This window comes from Rana temporaria, chromosome 12 (assembly GCF_905171775.1).
Source record: "Rana temporaria chromosome 12, aRanTem1.1, whole genome shotgun sequence".
In the NCBI taxonomy this organism is placed as follows: Eukaryota; Metazoa; Chordata; class Amphibia; order Anura; family Ranidae; genus Rana; species Rana temporaria.
The window spans coordinates 98788515-98807327 of NC_053500.1; the positions used below are offsets into that span (position 1 = coordinate 98788515).

At 43.3% G+C, this 18813-nt stretch overlaps 1 protein-coding gene across 1 annotated transcript in view; it reads left to right on the forward strand.

Moving 5' to 3' along the window:
• Positions 1-18813, forward strand: part of CNTNAP1 (contactin associated protein 1) — a 385880-nt gene that overhangs the window by 122828 nt on the left and 244239 nt on the right. Inside the window, exon 4 of the mRNA XM_040329819.1 lies at positions 16960-17107. Within this exon, the coding sequence (XP_040185753.1) occupies positions 16960-17107 (148 nt within the window). The remainder of the gene's footprint in view (positions 1-16959; positions 17108-18813) is intronic.

An 18813-nucleotide genomic window follows, 5' to 3' on the forward strand; every position in this document is an offset into this window, starting at 1 on the left:
TAAATTTAAAAATATGGAACAAATCTTCCAAAAACATTGGTCCATTCTACAAGAGGACCCTCACCTCAAATATACTATCACAGCCTGACTCCTCATCAAATACAGACATACCAGAAACCTAAAAAACTGAATTGCACCCAGTAAAATTAAATCAAACCCATCCACCATCAGTGCTCCTCTGAAGTTTTTTAATATCCGAGGCATGTATCAATGCCGTAAGCCCCTGTTACATTCCTACGTACCTGATGGATCAGCCTGATAGTGCAGAGGAAGGCCTACCTTACATATCTGACTCGCGGCTCCTGATAGAGCAGACAGGCTCAGGAGTGCAGAATGCTATGAGTGCCTGGCAGGTCAGCTATCAGAATGGCCGTTCCAGGGTTCCTGGTGCTGCATGGATAAGGACCAGCAAGGTGAAGGCTCCGAAACAGCAGGCAGGCTGGAAACTGGATCAACTAATATCCGCAAACACACCCAGATGCTTGGGCTGACAGACAGTGGACCAGCCCAGAGGAATATGAATCACAAACCGGTGCAGGCAGACTGGATCTTCACACAGGCAGGAGATGCTGGAGCAGGTATAATAGACAGGCAGGTCGAGTCACAGGCTGGATCAGTAACTGGAGGGCAGCTTTGTACTTAAAGGAGCAGGCAGAATCAAGGTCAAAGATGAGCTGGGGTCAGGTGCAGGCAGAAGGCAGGGAGAGTCCAAATGCAGGCCGGGTAATTCAGGAAGTAATCACAGAAGCAGATTTACAAGAAAAATGGGTCATGGGAAGCTGCAGATCAGACAGCACTGCTCCGGTCTGCACATCCTGTTTAAATAGGCTGTTTGGCGCAGAGAATCGCACACCAGGAGCATTGTTCCTTCCAAAGGGCACTTCCTGACAGTCCCTATGTCTGACTTGTTCACACATCACCCACAGAAAAAAATTATTCCATTCTATAAGGAAAAATATATCCCTTATCTGACTTTTACACATGTTCATCCGAGTTTGTGGTATACTGTCTGTCATGTCCCTGTGGCCTACTATATGTAGGCCACACGATTTGTACACTACGTAAAAAAGATTTGGGGAACACAGGGGTCTAGTGGACACAGGGTTGGACCAGCACAGTGTCCCCAAACATTTCCTTATTCATCATGAACATTCCTCCCATGACCTGAAAGTTTGGGTAATCAAAGCAATACCCAACACTCTTCCAGCAGCTGAACGTTTCAGACGCCTGTGCGCACGGGAATCTTATTGGATTTACCGACTAGATACCCTCACGCCACTTATTTTATACCCTCACCTCAAGCTTAATGGCTCCAAAACTGAAACTATGATCTTCAGTAACCATGATTGCCCTAGTAAGATGCCCGACTGGCCAGACTCCTTTAAACCGAGTCCGGTACCAGTCTCTAAGGTCAGGGACCTGGGGGTTATCCTGGATTCTAAGTTGGCATTGCGTAGCCAGGTGAATCAAGTGGTAAGTGTATGCCACTTCCACTTGAGACTCCTGAGATCTACGTTTCGCTTTATCGAGGACTCTGACAAAATCTCTATGGTCAATGCAATGGTTGATAGTCGACTTGATTATTGCAATGCCCTGTATATGGGTGTGTCTAAGAACATCTTGCACAAGCTTCAGCTGGTGCAGAATGCGGCTGCCAGGTTACTCACGGGCGTGGGCCGGTACGATCACATCACTCCATCCCTACAAGCCTTACACTGGCTGCCCGTGGCACAACGGGCTCAGTTTAAGACGGGGTGTCTTGTGCATAAGGCCATCCATGGTTTTGGACCGGGCTATCTCAGAGAAAAATTCATCAGACATGTGCCTACTAGATCGCTGCGGTCTGAGAATTTGGCTTTGTTGAACATCCCCAAATTTGCTAAAAACAAATGTGGTGGGAGGACCCTGGAAGTTCAAGGAGCTCAGTTCTGGAACTCCTTGCCCCTTCATATAAGACTGGAAAATGATCTCCTAAAGTTTAGGAGATTGTTAAAAACATGGCTATATATCCAGGCTTTCAGGGTGACTTAAATATTAAGTATTCTGATAGCTCAAAAATTTTATATATTTAGCTTTGTATGTTTTATATTTTTTTATTCGCTGATTGTTATTGTTTTATTGTCACTTGTTTGGTCGATGTAGTTTTTGCCCCTTTTCTGTTCTGTTTTTATCCCGCCAGTGCATCGAGGCACGTGTGTAAGACTGCGCTGTGTTTTATAAGCATTTTAATAAATAAATAAATAAAAATAAAATCTTTATGCCTAATTATTTTTTATTTTTTTATTTTAATTTTATATTTATTTTAATTTTTCCTTTAAATAAAATGTTTTCTTTTATGTTTCCTTTTTATTTATCATTATACATATATATATATATATAATAAGTTCATCCACCTCGCACCTTTGCTGCTTTTCGATTGTTCGATTGTTTTATGTATATATTTTTAATTCTTTCATGTTGTATAACATGGTATCCCCCCCCCCCCCCCTGTTTGTATAACATTATTCCATTTGCCATTTCTATGCATATGCCCATTTCATATGAGCTCAATCTGCCGAATCAAGCCTGTCACACCAGTACCCACTTTGCAATCAAAGGTCTGTTGAGAGCGGTTGCCATGGCACTGCATCAACATCTCCTGGCAAAATAGACTATAAATACCAATATGACCACTACATTTGCCTGATGAAGAAGCATGCATGCTCCGAATGCGCGCTTCTCCCCACTCCCCCTCCATCCAGAAGTAATATGTACACCTGTCCCTGAGCCGTTTCTGAGAACCAAGAAGCACTGGAAGCCACCAGCGCAGCCCGAATCATACTGTATCATACGGATACGATACTCCTGAGCCAGCCCGAACCCAGCCTAGGGCCTCCCCTTGACCTAGGAGACCCCTACGGCCATGGACAGCCACCTCAGCACTTCATCTTCTACCTGACTCCTTTGGTGGCATGACTCCATATTTACGGGCTGGCCTAGCCACCCTGCCTGGACAATAGGCCTGGTGATTGGCCAGATTCCCCTAAGTATGCAGATCAAGCCTCCTGGCCTCGGCCCACTAATGTCTAGAAGTTTCTCCACACTTCCAGAACCAGGGGAGGCACCAGAGACCTGCCTGTATGAGTAATCCAGCCTGGACTGCAAAAAAATACCCTGACCCAGATGCGTTTTTTTAAGCATTTTGCAGAAATGCAGGGAATTTTTTTAACATGAGTTCCTATGGAACACGCTCACATCAATGCATTTTTTGTGCCTCTGTGTTTTTGGAAAAGGGCGGGGCCTTTTTTTCCCGCAAAATGCAGCATTTTGCATGTAATAGACTTTTACCGCGATTTGTGTTTTTTTATTTTTTAGCAGTACATTCTGTATATAACTGGTTGCTAAAGAGGGGTCGGGAAGCCGGCCGCCACGTCCTTTAACAACCGATGATTCATCAGCAGAGGGCTTCCATGCTGACAGCTGAATGTAAAGAAAAAAATTGCTGGCAAAAAAAAGTGAAAGGAAATGGCATGGGATCCCCCCAGTGTTTCTTGTATGAGGGAGCAACTACTGACCATCAAGGCTCTGTAGGAGGTTCGCCTCTGAAACGCGTATGCCGGTTTGATGTCATTTGATCCATGTTTTCACCGTGTTCGTTACTGTGTTACCAGATCCATTGTCTGATAAGCGCTGTCCTTAACTCCTTTTGTGAGTATGACTATTGTTTTAATTCATTTAATAAAGTTCCTTTAAGTGGTAAAGCACTAGGTCGGTGCGCCCTCCTTTTTCTTTTCTTTTGTAGCTTTATGAATTCCCATGATTCTGAGGAGGGCTGCAAGACCATAGACTTTATACTGAAATTGGATCATGTTGCCCTATAGCGGAAAACACCAGAGCGCAGGAGAATTTTGTTTGTGTGCTATTGTTTTGTTACATACCAGGTGCTTATCTGAGCATGCAGCCTGGCAGGTCAGGCAAGTCCGGGGACAAGAGAGCGCCCCCAGGCCACATGCCCCCAACATGGGGGGGTGGGTGCTTTGGGGGGCCATCGGATGACGTCAATCAGATGCTCCGCCCCCTTGTGCTATCACAGACCCATCATGCCTTGGGCGGTGACATCAAAAGGGGGTTGGGCCTCCGGATGATGTCATCCGATGGCCGTGCTCCCATCGTTATCTAAGACATGCTTGACATCAGCACGGACAGATCAGTGGGACACAGCATCGGAGGAGGGTTGGCGGTGGGAGTAGCGGCAGAGGAAGAAGCAAACCGGACAAAGAAAACAGGAGAAGCCTGGAAGAGAAAGAAGAAGAAGCAGGGAAGAAGAAGATATTTTTAATACAAAACTTGTCAAAAACTGTCTACTGTATTTTTTCACACTACACTACTTTTTTTGTGGTGAAAGGGTAAGGGGTACAAGGCATATGGTCTGGTATTGTTCAGATGGGGGGGCACTTACCTGGTATGGACCTGGGGGGGACCCCAGGCCATATTTTATTTTGGTGTGGGAGGGGGTCACCTCCGAATCCTTATTAGACCCAAGGGCCTGGTATTGACCAGGGGGGGGGGGGGGCCGCTTCAAATTTTTTACCTCTGTCCATATCACTGTGATGTTTAATTTGCTTTCTTATTGTCTATACCTAAATTATAAGCTGTTCTTATCTTTATGACCATGACCCTTCTGCACTCTTGCTGTGTCTTTTAGTCTGTCTTTGGTGTGAGAAGTTCTTTCTGTTAGTCATGTGTTCCTCTTATGCAATTCTGACTAATTATTGGAAATACCCCCACCCAAACTCATTATAAATTTAGGCCTTCTCTAGGGGATACACAGCCAGGGGTTTGCATTGACAACTATCATCTTGGATAAAGTATTACACTTCAGCTCAGCACTTCAGCGAATGCACAAAGCGAACATACACAACCGATTACTGCAACACACTAAACAGACTACAGGTGACCTGATTCTCCATCAAACTTTGTCATCTCTCATCCAGGCTTCCTCTCAATCTCACCACTCTGTTTTATGGACTCCCTACTTTTCCTTCTCACAGTTACATCCTCTCTCCTTAAATTCTCTCCTCTTCATCCCTCTTCTCCACCCCACAACTTATATATATATCAGCCTCACTCCTGTCTTCACCTTATTACCGCATGCATCAGCTCCTGCTAAATCTGAACCCATATACCAATAAAACCTGCAGGACACTGGGACATGCCCCCCCACATAAGTCACACTCCCATATCACCTCTCTCACCCTTCTGCTTCTCCTAACTTAAAATATATTTCCCCAAAATCCTGGACAGACGTCATTTACCTTTGAACAAAAATACCTGGCACCCCCCATCCTCTGATAGCAGCTGCAATCCACACAATCTCATTTCTATTCCTCTTCTGCCTAGAATCAGCCTCCCCTTCTCCTGTGCACTTTGGAATGCCCACTCTGTAATAAACTCACCATCGTCCATGACCTATTTACAGTGCCGGGACAAGGTCACCCAGTGCCCAGGGCAAACATGCCAAACTGCGCCCCCCTGCCTGTGTTGCGCATGATCAAGCATCTTACTCACGTCTGATAAACACACCTGATCGTTATAGCTACAGAAAGAGTGCAGAAGTCAGTATTAGATAAACTACAAAGTGCAAGGGTCAGGAGCAAAAATAGTATACAGGAACAGGGACATTTTATGAAAGCATTTGGACTAAGTGCAGGCTCATAAGTTGGGCCCCGCTTCTAGAGGACAAGAAAGAGTAGTGTGCAGCAAAAATTGGGTGTGGCTTTTTTTACTTTTATGATTGTGGAGGGGGTGGGTTTAGAAGATCCAAAGTTTTTTTAGGGCAAGGATGGTCCACTGAACTGCTTATTCAGAATATCTACAATACTGTGCATGAATTGGGCACTGGTTCACCTAAAGACTGTTAGATGTACTAGCAGATGTAAATGTACTAACAAATTAAAGCCAAACTGAAATCAGTTACAGTGAACAGTTTTTATTCTGTAGGACAGCTTGTTGGATAAGAATAAGTTAGCTGCAATATAATAATTGTTTGTTTTTGGGTTTAATATCGCTTTAATGTCTATTTCACACTTGTGATCCTGTTGCTGGTGAGAGCAGAGAAACCATCACCTGAAATTGTTACCATACTGACACAAACTGTGGAATGTCTTTTGCCAGTCTGGCTGGTGGGGGATTGGTGCTGTAGGGGCAGGTGAGTAGTATACCTGTTTTCTCTGGCCAACAGGACCATAATTGTGAAATAATGTTCGGTTTGCTAGGAGTTAAGTAATCCTGACAGTTTAAACAGTTACTACATTCCTGGTACAGTAGTTTCTTTGTTAGTTCAGAACATACTTTACAAGCCTATAGAAAACAGGATCCACCATTCCACACTTTAGCACACCAGACTCCTGAATCAAACTGGGAAAGAAATCTCTGACATAGGGAGCTCTGATTCCCAATAAACTCCATGACATTTGCAGTTTGCTGAAATACAGTGATTCTACAGCTTCTAGAAACTCCCAGCCTTTTGCCACCGCACTTCCCCAGCCTGCACATGTACAGTACAGCATGTACAGAGCTCTCACTCCTCTGGACAGCTCCTCCATCTCTGCACCTTTCCTGTGCTTGCACTGAGCTGTAATGGGGAGGCAGGGGATGAATGAGACAGGTCACACAGGAAGGAGAACATGAGAATTGACGCTGCCATGTTCACACATGCAGAGTACAGAGGAAAGAAATGTACACATTCAGATATGTTAGTTCCAGCAGCAAGGGGCGGGGAAAATTGACACTGGTGGTTGGCTATGATAAAGAGCTAAATAGACTGACAGGAGGCTGGGCTAATATGGACAGGTCATTTTTTGTTTTCTTTGTACCCAGCAAAAAGTACGTTCAGAATGGGGGACAGCTAGGGGGAAGTCAGATGAGTACTGGATCTCCTCCCCATCTCCTCTACAAGTGCTGGATGAATCAGCAAAGGCTCACAATGGAACAGGTTTTCTCCACACTCCACAGACTACATCTATGTACCAAATTAAAAGTCCTACTATACTCCTGAAATATAAGGAATGTTACCTTTTCTTTCTCTGCAAAGTACAGGGCAGGTGTATGGTAACGCAAGGTAGTTTGGAAAGCAGTGTAGTCGGGACTCACAGGTGAAGAAGACATGTCTGACATGACATGCATCTTCATGCTGGGGTGAGCTGTGAGGTCTGCAGGGCGGGAAGCAAAGATCAGGGGTGCTGTGTACTGTTGTCTTTCTGCTCCGCCCACCTATAGAGGAGCTCTGTAACAGGCAGCCCCGATCGAGCTGGCCAGACTGATCAAGCCCGGGAGAGAGAATGCTTCTCCTGTTAGTGAAGGGACGTAGCTGCCGCTGCAGAGAGGAAGCAGGCAATAGTGGGCGCTTCCTCAGCCCCGTTTTTGGACAGGCTGTTACAACAACAGATGGGATCATAGAGTGGTCTGATAGCCTGAGAATTCTGTGCACAGATTCTTCTGCACGCTGCTGGCAACATGACGCCCCCTCCCACACCCCGCCCAGGGCACTTTCCCCTCCCGCCCACCCCTAGTACCGGCCCTGCCTATTTATCACAAACTCCCTGAACCTACTTGCAATTACTGAGACTTGGATTCAAGAATCTAACTTTTCTTCTCCTGCTGCCCTCTCCTATGCTGGCTCCCTGTGAACTCACTCTCCCAGGCCTAGTGGATGGAAAGGAGGTGGTGTTAGAATCCTCCTATCCCCTCAAAGCACTTTTCAGGTTCTTCATCCACCCCCCTCTCTGTCCCTTGCCTCATTTGAACTAACTGTATTCGTCTATTTTCTCCAGTTTCATTGAGAATTACTGTGATCTATCGGCCTCCTGGGCCTGTATCAAGCTTCTTTGACGACTTCTCTGCCTGACTACCCTACTTTCTCACTTCTGAAATTCCAACAATCATTCTTGGTGACTTCAACACCCCTGTTAATATTAACACTCCCACTACTTCTAAGCTGCTGAGCCTAACCTCCTCTTTTGATCTAAGACAATGGACACACGCTTCTACTCTCTCTGTTGGCAACTGCCTTGACCTCATATTCTCCTACACATGCACTCCGCACAACCTCTCCAACATTCCTTTTCCTCACTCTAATCTCCAACTTTTTTAGTTTCACTCTCTCCTTATCTTCCTCCTCCTTGCCTTCAAACTACCAAACTCACTACACAAAGAATCAGGCCCCGGTGGCTACAACCCTGGGAAACAAACAATACCAGAAGCCTCAAAATCGTAGCCGTGCTCTTGAGCATCTGTAGTGTAAGACTAAGTCACAGCAAGATTTCAGCTAATATAAATCTGCCCTCCAAAAATACCATTCCTGCCTCCACACTGCCAAGCAGACCTACTTTATCACTCATTAACACCCTCTAACGCAGTCCTCATCAACTCTTTTCTACCTTTACCACTCTACTTTGTCCTCCATTACCTCCACCCACTAACTTACTCACTGCCCAGAAGATTGCTAATCACTTACAAAAGTTACAAAAATAACCACTCTCCCTCACTACACTTCTTGTCCTCCTACACAATCAATACTTCTCTTTTAACCAAGTTACTATAAAGCCCACTTAACCTCCTGCTCCCTGGACCTTGTTCCTTCTCAAATACTATGGTCATCATCTGGCTCTATCCTATACTCTAACTCATATCTTCGGTGGGCGTGACCAGATGTTGAGATGAGAGACCGCTGCAGTCCGGACCTCACACCCGCTCCCATGCTGTATGCCGTATGAGGTAAACTGAATGGAGGAGATCGGGAGGAGGAGAGACACATGCGGGATGAATCAACTGACCCTGATGCTCTGGACCTTGTGACTTCCTTCTTTGTGTGCTGTTTGCTGAACCCGCTGACCAGAAGCCGCCAAGACGCTTGAACACACCCCCTTGGTCCCTCACTGGCCGTGATAGCCAACTGTTTACTGGCAGAAGGTGGAGGGATAGATGCCGCCGTTCCACGCTGATATATAGACCACAGGAGATCACTGAGACCCGGCTCCCAGGGCCGACTGCCTGCTGGGGGACGCCGCCGAAGCCTGTCGAGGCCTGGTTTCTGGAAGTCAGGAGGAGGCCGGAGGAGGAACGGCGCAACATAAAACCCTTCCCTAGTGGAATAAGCAGGGAAGTCTGAGTGCCTTGATACAGGCGAGTGTGGCTACACAGTCGGCAGGCGCGGTAAGAACAATTTAAATAAACCGCTGGAAATGCTAGGTACACTGTCAGTTATGACAAGGAAAGAAGGGGCCGGTATGAACACCGGAGGCCAGATACAGCTACAGCCGCACACACAGCCAATGCCGGGGACAAAGACAAGCCAGGCTGCAGCTACGGCCAAGCTGGAGAATTACGTGCATACCCCGGCATTTATAGCAGGCCAAATGCCTAATAAAGGGCAAGGGGTGCAACAGTCGAACCCCCAGAGGAAAAGCCAGGGCCAGGGCCAGATATCGGCAGCAGAAACATCAGTAACCGCAGCAAGTAATCAGGGGTCCAAGAAAAAGGCAGTGAAAGAAACCATAGAGATAACCATAGGAACGGCGGAGGAGGGTGAGCCATCTATAAAAGAGATTCTTCAAGCAATTAATAACTAAGTCTTCATTGTCTAAAATATTTGATCAATTGAAGGGTATTAAAGAGGACATATCAGTGCTTAAACACGATCTACAGGGGATTAGTGAACAAAACTTCTGCCTTAGAGGGGAGACTTAGCCAGGTTGAAGACGATTATAAAATTGGGGGGGGCAACCAATGCGCAAACCAACCTGACAAGGGCAAATACAGCTGAACAAATTAAACTAACAAGCAGCAGCCACAACTAGTAGTGCTCACACACTGACAATAAATTGATATATGGGGGGTGCAATGGCGCTTGCAATAAATAACTAAAAACCATATAATAACAATTCCTGTTGATGAAAAAATTATTCGATCAAAGTAAAATAAATCCACCACTTCCTGTGTTTCTAGAAGTGTTCCACTCCAAATGTAGTTAAAACAACCATCCAACATCAATAAGATAATGTGGAGGGTGATGGGAGTGAGAAAAGAATAAGAAAATCCTTATTCAAATATACACACGTGCCTATATAAGCACAATGTAAATACGATGAACATAATCAATCCTCAAAACCTGGGATAAGGAAAGCACCCAGACATTAATAAATAATGTGGGGGGTAATGAGAGTGAGATAAAAATCAAATATCCTACTAATGAGCAAGCGTGCCAATAAATAATGTAAGATAAATGAATTAAATCAAAATTCAGATACCATAAATAAATAATATGATAAATAATATGTGAAAAAATCCAGAAAAGTGCTTCATTCATTAAAAGTGTATTAGTGCAATCATATAACTGTAGTCCAATATAAGTCCTGAGAATAAACGTCCTTATGAGTGAAAAAAATCAATGACATGCATGGGTTAACAAAACCCAATCTATAAATAAGCCAAAGTGAAAATGTCCCATAAAATTCAAAAAACGTGAAAAACACAAAAAATATGTATAAAAAAATATAATATAAGTAGTATATAAAAAGATAATTTTATAAAATATATAATATAAAAATGTGTCCAGTGCACAAACGTGCAGAATAAAATAAATTAAATGAATACTTCTATCATAAACTTGAAAGGTGCATAAGTGCTCCACCAACCACCAGGCTTTCCACAGTGTAGATGTACGGATCAGCGTTCATGCAAGCCCCTTACCTCAGAGAGGCTATATTAAAGCCTGTATTGCTGCCAAATAGGTATTTCCCAGCCAACCTGCTGCTCCACTCCCACACGAACCGGCTCACAGGGTCCCAGCAATGGTGCTCAAATATAAAACAGGGATGCTTCCATAGCGTAAAAACGTACACAATTATTTAAATAGAAAATTAAGTAGCACTTACAAACAGCGCTGTAACATCAGCATGTATAACAAACAGATTCGTCTCCGCTCTGCGGCCGCGAGCGGATGACGTCACCAGCAATCCTCCTACTTCCTCCTCACGCGTATCGTGACACCACGTCACTTAATCATAGGAATATACATTTTACGGTATGTACAGCCTAAAAAAATAAATAATAATTGCGGACTGTACATGTTACAAGTCTAAAGAAGTTGCTCTGATAAAAATGTTATTTGGGTGAACCTCCGCTTTAAATATGTATCAACAAAATCGATGATATGGAAAATAGATTACGCAGGAAGAATATAAGGGTACTAGGTCTCCCCAAAAAAACGAAAGTAACAACCCCACAGAGTACATGCAAGATTGGCTTAAAGGAGTGTTTGGCACAGACGGTTTATCAATGTTTTTTTCAGTTGAGCGTGCTCACAGAGTCCCCCTCAGGACTCCAGCCCCTGGAGGCCAACCAAGGACTATCCTCATTTAAACTCCTACATATTAAAGACAAAATTACTATCCTTCAAAGAGCAAAAGAGATGAAAGAGATACAATATAACGGCGCAAGAATGTCAATTTACCCAGATTTCCCCCCCCCGAATAAAAGACAAAGGGCAAGATTTACAGATTGCAAACGTAGACTGCAGCAGAACAGAATTAAATATGCAATGTTTTTTTTTTTTTCTTGAGACATTGGGGAGCGGGGAAATGCAAGGGGGTAAACAAAAGTGTATTTTTTTTGATTGAATTCACATATGGATGGGGAAATAAAAACATATTCCAATATGCATGGATGAAATGTGAAAAAGGGAGTAATGCACTAAAAACACAAAAGCACAATAATCACTTCAGAAGGTAGATACGGTCACTTTAGAAGCCCTCAATGGGGGACCCAAGAAGGGCAAGGTAGGGAAGGAGGGGGTGCGGGGGGAGGAGTGAGGGAGGGGGTGGGTGGGTCAGGAAAGGGTAGATGTATGTATGGGTAGGACACAGGAATGGGTAAATCCACAAGAGTATGATTTCTTAAAGGAAAATCAAAAACGCGAAAATGAGAAGGAAAGCACTTTTGAGGTATGAGATCACAAAATGGGAAGTACACTGATAAATAAAAGTTCATAAAAGGGGATGATGACTGATCAAAACAAGGGTAAAAGGAGAACCCCAAACCAAGCTAAAAGCATAAAGGTGTGTTCATGGAAAGTTCGGGGAGTAAGAGACCCATTTAAAGGACAGTCTTTTTTTTTTTTCCATGGCGAAAAAAGGTAATATTAAGATGCTGGATGCAGGAGACACATCTAGAAAAGGAAACTATTAGTGTACTAAAACATAGGAAACACTGGGTGCAATACCATTCCACTCACACATACTATTCAAGGGTGTGAGTGTATTGGTTGACTCTGGAATGGTGTTCTCCTGCAGACAGAGCAAAGTAGACACCAAAGTGCGGTATGTTTTTCTTTTTTGCCAGATAGAGACAAGAATATATGTGGTGGCCAATGTGTATGTAATCCCCCCCCCCCACCTCCCCGTTTAGCACAGAAATTCTGTGGGAATTAATGGAGTTTTTTATGGACATGGTGGGTGTGCCTGTTATTGTGGCATTAACAGGCATGCGACCTTGTCCAGGATAGATCTGGTACTGTGTAATGAAGAGGCTTTGGGCAAGGTGGGGAGGGGGAATATGAACCAAGGAGCATCTCGGACCACTCATCAGTGACCTTTTGAAATTAAGACAAGCAGAAGCTATAGTAAAGAGGATTGGAAGATGAACCCATTTTGGCTGGAACTTATAAAAGACCAGGGGGGGAACTTGCCAACCTGAAAGAATTTATAACATTAAACTTAGGATCAGCCTTGAGGGGGGGTCATATGGCACACTATAAAGGCATTCCTGGAAGGAGTTCTAATACAAAAAATGTAATTTATCAAAAAGCAAACACGTGCCAAGGATGTCGCAGCAAAGGAAAAGGTAAAAAGTCAGAGATGGGTTATGTGGAAAACCCAACCATAGGGAAACATAAAGAATGGGTGGAAAGTCAGGAAGAGTATAAAAAACTAGTATTAAAAAAAGGCAGAAAACACAAGGCTATTTCAAAAGCAGAGCTTTTTTGGGGAGAGAGTGGGGAGAATTTTGGCCCTAATAGTTAGGGCCAATGCTGCTCCATTGATAATTCTGGCCATATGCAATGAAGAAGGGGAAATTAGAGGCACCCCGGAAATAATAGAGGTCTTCAAAAACTATTACAAAAACTTGTACTGTAGCACACCACATAGTAACGCAAAAGAAGAGATGGAGACCTTCTTTGAAGGGGAAGATATAGAGGGTCTGGAGGCACCACTGACACTGGAGAAGCTACAAAAGGCGACTGCGGATATGGCAGGCCAAAAGGCCCCTGGGCGAGGTGCTGCTTCCAGAACTTCTGGAGGTATTTAATTGTGCAGCGGAGGAGGGGAAGTTACCTGCATCCATGTCAGAGGCAACAATTATTGTACTCTTAAAAAAGGGGAAAAATCAACTGAAGACAGCTTCATACAGGCTGATCAATCTCTTAATAATAATAATGGCCAAAATATTTTCAACAAGGCTAAATAAAGTAGTGTCGAAGCTGCGCGCCTTTTTACTCTATGGGAGGACCGCTCGGTGGACATTTTCTTGTGGTTCACGCACCTTTTGTATTGTTTACTACACGGCGGCCATTTTCCCGGAGTCCACGCACCTTTTTGGTACTGTTTACTAGTGACAGACTCAGAGTTTCTGGGCAGTGCAATACTGCCATTTTTTTTCTTCCTGCTATATCTCGGACATGTGCAGCGGCTCCAGGGGACATCCTTTCTGTCAGGACAGGGTGGTCAGCACTGGGCAGTTTTTTTTTCTTCCCTATCGGGGTGATGAGTCCTCTGGGTCCCCCACTTTACACTTAGTTTCTAATAAGTAGCGAGGAGGGTGGGTTGGTGCCAGTGTTACGTCCCCCAGGGTCAGACGAGTGGTCGTTATGGTGTCCGAAGTGGATGCCTCCTCCCCTGACATGCCTGTAATTGCAACCGGTGCACCTGCAGTATCTGTGTATCTGTCGGCAGTCCTGGAGGCCTTTGTGGCCCTGGTAACTGCGGTGTGTGGGAGAAAGGGGGGTCAAAAGCGCCCCCTCTCCCCATCTGGGAAATTATCTGATTCAGATTCGGGCCCTGCTACCAAAACCTCGGTTCCAAAATGTATTGTGGTACATAATCCCTTTGAGGAAGATTTTCTGAAAAAATTGACCTCTTCCCCAGTTGTTGATCCTCCAGTGACCAGACTAAACAAAGTTACCACGCTTCCAGTGGAAGGTGCGCCTGCTTTCAAAGACCCGGCGGATCGGAGGGATGGAATTTCGATATGTTTCCCTCGGAATCTCTGATAGATGCAAAATAAATAACGCTGGATCCTCCTGTATTTCTGCCTCACTAAATTTTTGAGTAGTCTCTTTAACTTCCATCCAGAATTCCTTAACTTTGGGGCAGGACCAAAAAACACTCCTCTGATATATTCGGGAAACACCTTTGAAGTATTTCTGGGGTTTTGTACCATTGTGAAATAATTTTATAATTTGTTTCCTGTATTTTTGTACATGTTGCTGTCTTAAATATATATTGTATCATTTTAGTTTCCTTTCTTTCCAGGTCTATTTCCCATTTATGTAATAGGATATGTAAAGGTTTGTTTTAAAAAACAAAACAAAAAAAAATCCTACTTCCCTCCTCTCTTCAGTTGGTTTTTCACAGACTGGCCCTGATCCTCCTCTTCTAGGGTCCCTCAGCGGCGCTCCTGGCCACTCCACTTCTCAAGTGCCCATTGGAGAGCCACTTTCCCTCGGAACATTGGTGCGGGTGCGCTCCCATGTCCTGCTGCTGCATCCACTGACACAGAGAGGCAGGACTCAGCCCCGCCCCTGGCTCCTGCATCATTGGATTTGATTGACAGCAGTAGGAGCCAATGGCTGCGCTGTTATCAATCTATCTTATCAGGACCCGAGATAACGGCTGGAGCTGGTGTGCTCGCCGTCGTTGTTGGAAAGACCAGGTTTAGGTAAGTAAAAGGGGGGCTCTGGAGGGCTGCTGCATTACAGAAGGCTTTTCACCTTAATGCATAGACCGCATTAAAGTGAAAAAAGGTTAAAAATATTAATAAAAATGCCAAAAAAATACCCCCTATTTTGTAAACGCTATAACTTTCGTGCAAACCAATCAATAAACGCTTATTGCGAAAAAAAAATACGAAAAATATGTATAAGAATACGTATCGTTCTAAACTGAGGGAAAATAAATGTTTTATATATTTTTGGGGGATATTTATTACAGCAAAAAGTAAAAAATATTCATTTTTTTCAAAATTGTCGCTCTATTTTTGTTTATAGTGCAAAAACTAAAAACCGCAGAGGTGATCAAATACCACCAAAAGAAAGCTCTATTTGTGGGAAAAAAAGGACGCTAATTTTGTTTGGGAGCCACGTCGCACGACCGCGCAATTGTCAGTTTAAGCGACGCAGTGCCGAATCGCAAAAAGTACTCTGGTCTTTGACCAGCAATATGGTGCGGGGGTTAAGTGGTTAAAATCGCTGCTCAAGAAAAAATGACAGTTTTTAAAACTTTTTTTTCCATTGATACATGTTCCCTGGGGCAAGACCCGGGTCCCCAAACCTGTTTTCCGACAATAACTTGTATATTGGGCTTTAAAATGAGCACTTTTGTATTTGAACGTTCGAGTTCCATAGACGTCAATGGGGTTCGATACGTTCGCGCGAACTTTAGGTCCGTTCGAAGGTTCTGGTGCGAACCGAACACGGGGGTGTTTGGCTTATCCCTATTCCTCACTATTCCTAGAGTATAAAAAAAGTTTTGGCTGAAGTTCCACTTCCACTTCTAGTAGGCACCATCCAGTATTACACTGACCCTCTTAGCTTTGGCAACTGGAATACATAGAAACAAGTAACCGTATTGCTTCCCTCTAATATAAAGTAACAGAACAAATATATCTGTGATGATGTTTAGGTGTTAGATCTGTACATTTTAAGTTGTCACAGATTCAGTACGCACACTTACAAAATATTCATAACTATATCAAATACAGTGTGGATATTTAAAGACCTGTCAGTAAGGGCATGAATAAATTCCTGGCATATCACAATAATTAGCAAAAGTACATTTTTTCTGAAAACCTCCACCTTTTATCATTAAGCCATCCTTGAGCAGCTTGCAACATTGTAACTTTGAAGTTCAAAGGTGAGAGGCTGCGGCAGGGGCTGGTCTCTGAATACAGCCAAGAACTGCACAGGCACAGACATCAGGATATAGATGACTTTGTCATTTATGAACCTGGTTCTTGGTCCAGGAAGTAGATGGTGACCTTTGGTGATGTCCAGGGGTCAAGTCCTGGGGAAAAAAGTGTGGGAACTCCCACCCAAGATCCACTCCCCCACCAATGCATAATTAATAAACCGCATGTTTTTTTTCTATCAACTGTACCTTAGTTATCCTTTGTTACTGGCCGCTTCCTGTATATAGACTCATTGTGGCATCGAGAAAGTGACGGAATACCCGCACACTACCCGATGAATCCATATACAGGAACCGGCCAGTAACATAAAGGATTACGAAGGTTCGCCTGCCCCTGACAGTGACTCGAGCTGGGCATCGCCACTTAATGAAGGATTGGCTCGGGCGGCTCGGGTGCTCTAGTCCTGCAAAGGGAACTGCGTTCCTGCTGTGAAAAAAGTGCAGGGACTCCGTTCCCACACGTTACCGCAGGACTTGAGCCCTGGTGATGTCCTAGTAAAGATAGTGCTGTCAGGAGAAGTACAGGCTAATTTTTAGATTGTTAGTTCAACTGGGCACACCTCATATATTATGCAGGACTTGCATTTAACCAAAAGCAAGGAAACTTAAAGGGTTACTCAGACTATGTAGTTTTGATGTTAAAATACAATCACTAGTATTGCAAAAAATGTATATGAATTCTATGAATAGTACATAGCCATTTTATTTTTAAACTTTAAATTTCTCTTCCATACCACAGACCTTTTTTGGCAATGTCAATTCATCTGGGGTGATTGAACACCGTCTCCACTATCCGATCAAGGCTCGCTACGTCCGCTTTATTCCTGTGGCTTGGAACCCAAAAGGAAAGATTGGACTTCGGGTGGCACTGTATGGCTGTGAATACAGTATGTTATAACATTACATAAGACACACTGATATCATTTAACTTAGAAATGGTATAAATTCTAATTATTTGGTGGTAAGAAATCACAGTTTTCCTCTGCAAACCTGTACTTTACCATTCAGGATCAGGTTACATAGTTGGGTTGACAAAAGACACATCTAGTTTAGCCAATAGAAAAAAATATTTAAATAAATAAATATTTATTTAAATAAATAATTGAAAACCTCCATATACACAATCATATAGCCACAGATGATGCAAATAAAGGCAAAACAATTTGCCTCAGTAGGAAAAATAAATCATTTTACAATCACTCATGTTATTACCGAAGTGTTAATATCCAGTTACATTTTGTGCATCTAGTAATGCATTCAGCTTAAAAAAAAGCTGCCCAGAATTTGTTTTTAAGGGAGTCTATTCCACATGTTCAATGCCTTTAACTATAAAGAAGCCTTTATGTATGTGGAGGTTAAATATATTTTCCTCCATACATAAAGAGGACCCCCTTGTCCCCTGTAATGACCTAACCGCGAATCACTACTATACATCAAGTTCACTATATGGATCACTTTATACATGTTGATCATATCCCCCTTAATGCCTCTAAATTCAGTTCAGCGAATCTTTACTTAGAGCTGAGCTCCTTCATGCCTCTTATGAGTTTGGTTGTCTTCCTCTGCACTTTCTCCAGTTCTCTGATATTCCTTTTGTGAACTGGTGTCCAAAATGGACAGGTGACAGGTTCACTGATAACATTATTTACATAGTAACTATGCCATAACAGGCATAGTAAGGAGCCGTTACCTACCTTTTAAACATGCCTATGTAACCTCCAAGCACTCTAGAGTGAGAGCGTTTAGGCATGGATTGGCCACTCAGACACCAAGCACTGCGACAGGAGAGGGAATACCTGGAAGCACTGGGTTTTTCTCATGAAGATTTTAGTTATTTACTTCGGAGAAGAGGTGCTAATGAGATGTGATTACAATGTACAAATATATGTCAATTGTAGAAAGGGTTCTTTACTGTTAGAGAAGTAAAAATATCCTCTTTCCCAAAGGAAGTGGTACTAATTGAGTGTCAACAACTTAAAAAAAAAACATTTAGATGTCTTGCTCAGGAAACAGAATATACAGGATTATGGAAATTGTTGGAGATTAAAAACCACACACATACTGTGGGTTGAACTTGATGTCTTTTTCAACCTTTTAAACTACCTGTATGTTACTATCTGTCAGGCAAACAAAGCACCAAGGGATGTGTTGAAAGGTGGATAATTGCTCCTTACCATTCCAGTAATATAACAAACTTCTCATTTTGAACTTAAAAGTGAAGACTAGTTATGTAATAGGGAACTTGAACAGTTAATTGTGCCAAAGCAGTACCCCGATAATGTACATTTCTCTTGAATTGTTCATGAAAAATAACAGTGCACTTTCTGGGATTTGAGGTTGTCTAGGCAGGCACTCCTATGCCCACAGCTTTACCATAGCTGTATATCTGCAGTACAAGGTGGCTCCGCAACCTAATGTCTAATTTAATGACATTTAGAGTGGAATTTGGTACTGTCACTACTGTGTTGCTTGCTGTAGTGGGATCTACACTGCCTGCATCTCCCTGTTTCAGTGTAATCCATTCTGTGGATCTGTGCTTTGTGAAACTTTCCTAAATATTCTCCCAGATGAGTCTTGGTATTGAGCATTATAC